This window comes from Didymella exigua (genome assembly GCF_010094145.1).
Source record: "Didymella exigua CBS 183.55 unplaced genomic scaffold M421scaffold_145, whole genome shotgun sequence".
In the NCBI taxonomy this organism is placed as follows: domain Eukaryota; kingdom Fungi; phylum Ascomycota; class Dothideomycetes; order Pleosporales; family Didymellaceae; genus Didymella; species Didymella exigua.
This window is the reverse complement of record NW_022984919.1, coordinates 1-1,918: the sequence shown is the minus strand read 5'-3', so window position 1 is coordinate 1,918 and position 1,918 is coordinate 1. Positions and strand designations below refer to the sequence as shown.

The 1,918-nt window shown below is 29.8% G+C and overlaps 3 protein-coding genes across 3 annotated transcripts; all 3 read right to left on the bottom strand.

Moving 5' to 3' along the window:
- Positions 1–143: 143 nt before the first annotated feature.
- Positions 144–335, bottom strand: M421DRAFT_79481 (uncharacterized protein; the record flags this gene model as incomplete). The annotated part of the gene is made up of 1 exon (XM_033597488.1): positions 144–335. One exon carries the CDS (start codon positions 333–335, stop codon positions 144–146), a length of 192 nt encoding a protein of 63 aa, XP_033442388.1.
- A 211-nt stretch (positions 336–546) lies between these two features.
- M421DRAFT_105124 (uncharacterized protein) lies at positions 547–1,545 on the bottom strand (the record flags this gene model as incomplete). Its single annotated transcript, XM_033587097.1, has 4 exons — positions 547–596; positions 813–1,107; positions 1,177–1,259; positions 1,314–1,545. 4 exons carry the CDS (start codon positions 1,543–1,545, stop codon positions 547–549), a joined length of 660 nt encoding a protein of 219 aa, XP_033442387.1.
- Positions 1,546–1,747: 202 nt separating this feature from the next.
- Positions 1,748–1,918, bottom strand: M421DRAFT_79482 (uncharacterized protein; the record flags this gene model as incomplete). The annotated part of the gene is made up of 1 exon (XM_033597489.1): positions 1,748–1,918. A coding segment is annotated over one exon (171 nt), but the record flags the coding sequence as incomplete, so codon positions are not given.

Genomic DNA, 1,918 nt, shown 5'->3' with positions numbered 1-1,918 from the left:
ACACGCTCCCGAGGGTCATGACTCATATAACCAATAGAGTAAATATGTACTAAAGAAGAAACAATTAGTACTGGTATAAGCATAGAAACTGTCAGTGAATCAAAATGAAATCCTCATGATACATATAATGATTCAGAATCAATTCATCTGAACAACTCTATTGACACAGGTATATTATTTAATCCAACTTCAAAAAAGGCAACTACAGCAAAAACAGTTGTCATTATAACAGCTGTACATGTAATTATTCGTGACCCTGAAACTCCGATTTTTCTACCAAAAAAACCAGATGCTATTGATCCTAATAGTGGTAAAATTATTATAGCTAGATACATTATTTAAATTCAATACTAATACTTCCTCTTCGTTTTCTCCTTTTTCCGTAGGAATTCTATTCCCTTAGGAAGGCTAGGATATTCCCATAATCTCTAAACTATGCCTGACTATATTTTAAGCAAATAATTATATAATAATTATAAACCAACCTACATTTAGTCGATTAACTGCGCACCAGCATTAGAATATTGGTGTTTGGCTGCAGATTATCTATTTCATTTCTTCATACAAATCGTTTTTACCATACAACGAGTCATTACCTGTTCCATTAATTACATTACTGTATTAACTTGGTAGATTTGTCTTTAAGATATTCCCGCAATTTGAAGGTTTTGCCTTATATAAAGACTAGATGAAGGTTCACTCCACCTTTTCTGATCCACTTTTCTTTTCAAAGCCCTAATCATGCCCACGATTATTTTTACCCTTATTCATATCCGTACTATTTTTCTTCAACAATAAAATTTTATTCATACCTATTCCATCTTGTTTTAAATGGTCTTTATTCTTAATAATGAAAGCAGCACTCTTAAAATCCAAGAAGTTTGAGTATTTTGATCCTATTATTTTATGTTTTTCAAAGAAAGGAATTATATTTTTTACTATATCATCTATTTTTGTAACTACAAATTCACAAACCAAACGATTTTTGTACTTAGCTACATACCCACATCCAAAAAAATCTACAAAACTTTCCAATAAAGATATATCTCTTGAATCTTGAGCTATAGAAAAACGTAATGAACTAGCTATACCACTTTTAGTTTTAGACTTTTGAACAGTAATAAAAAAGTTAGATTCTCCAGTTGAAAACCCAGCCATTCATTCTTTAGCAGACACAAGGTTATTATAATTGCTTACTATATCTTCTCTTTTTACTGGAACAGTATCAGGGAAAGCTTTTTTTAGCTCATCGGATAAACCTCAATTCATAGATGCCTTATTATTAACTATGGTTTGAATTCCTTGTAAACTACTGTGCTGTTTTTCTGACATTAATTTTACAATTTCTTTAAAAAATACGTAGTCAAAATATTTTTTAGTTAATAATGGGTAATTACTAAAATGTGGTATAATCACATTAGTTATATGCTCCATAGTACTAACTCTAAATTCAACTGTGGAATTTTTGTTGGGATTTGATACATATCCTATAGCTCCAAAATACTCTTGGATTTTTAGAATTAAGTCTCTATCTCTTTCATGCATTTTTATTTGAGTTCTTGCTTGAACATTTCACCCTGTTTTGTATCTAGGGTTTTTTAATATAGTAACTACAAAAGAACTTTCAGCATCAAAAATACCAGTTATAAATCAAGGATCTAATGAAGTTTTAGAATGAGTATTTGTAGAATAATTCCTTATTCCAAGTGGAATAATACTTACGGGTTTAATAGAATAATTATAAGAGTTAAAGGATAGATGGTTTGATTTGAAAAAAGACGAATCTATAAAAAGCTACTAAAATTCCTAAACCTATAGCGGATTCTGCTCCAGCTATGGCAATAATATAAATAGCGTATGTTTGACCTAATATATCATCAAAGCTAAGTGAACTAACCAATATTAAAAACGTAATAGC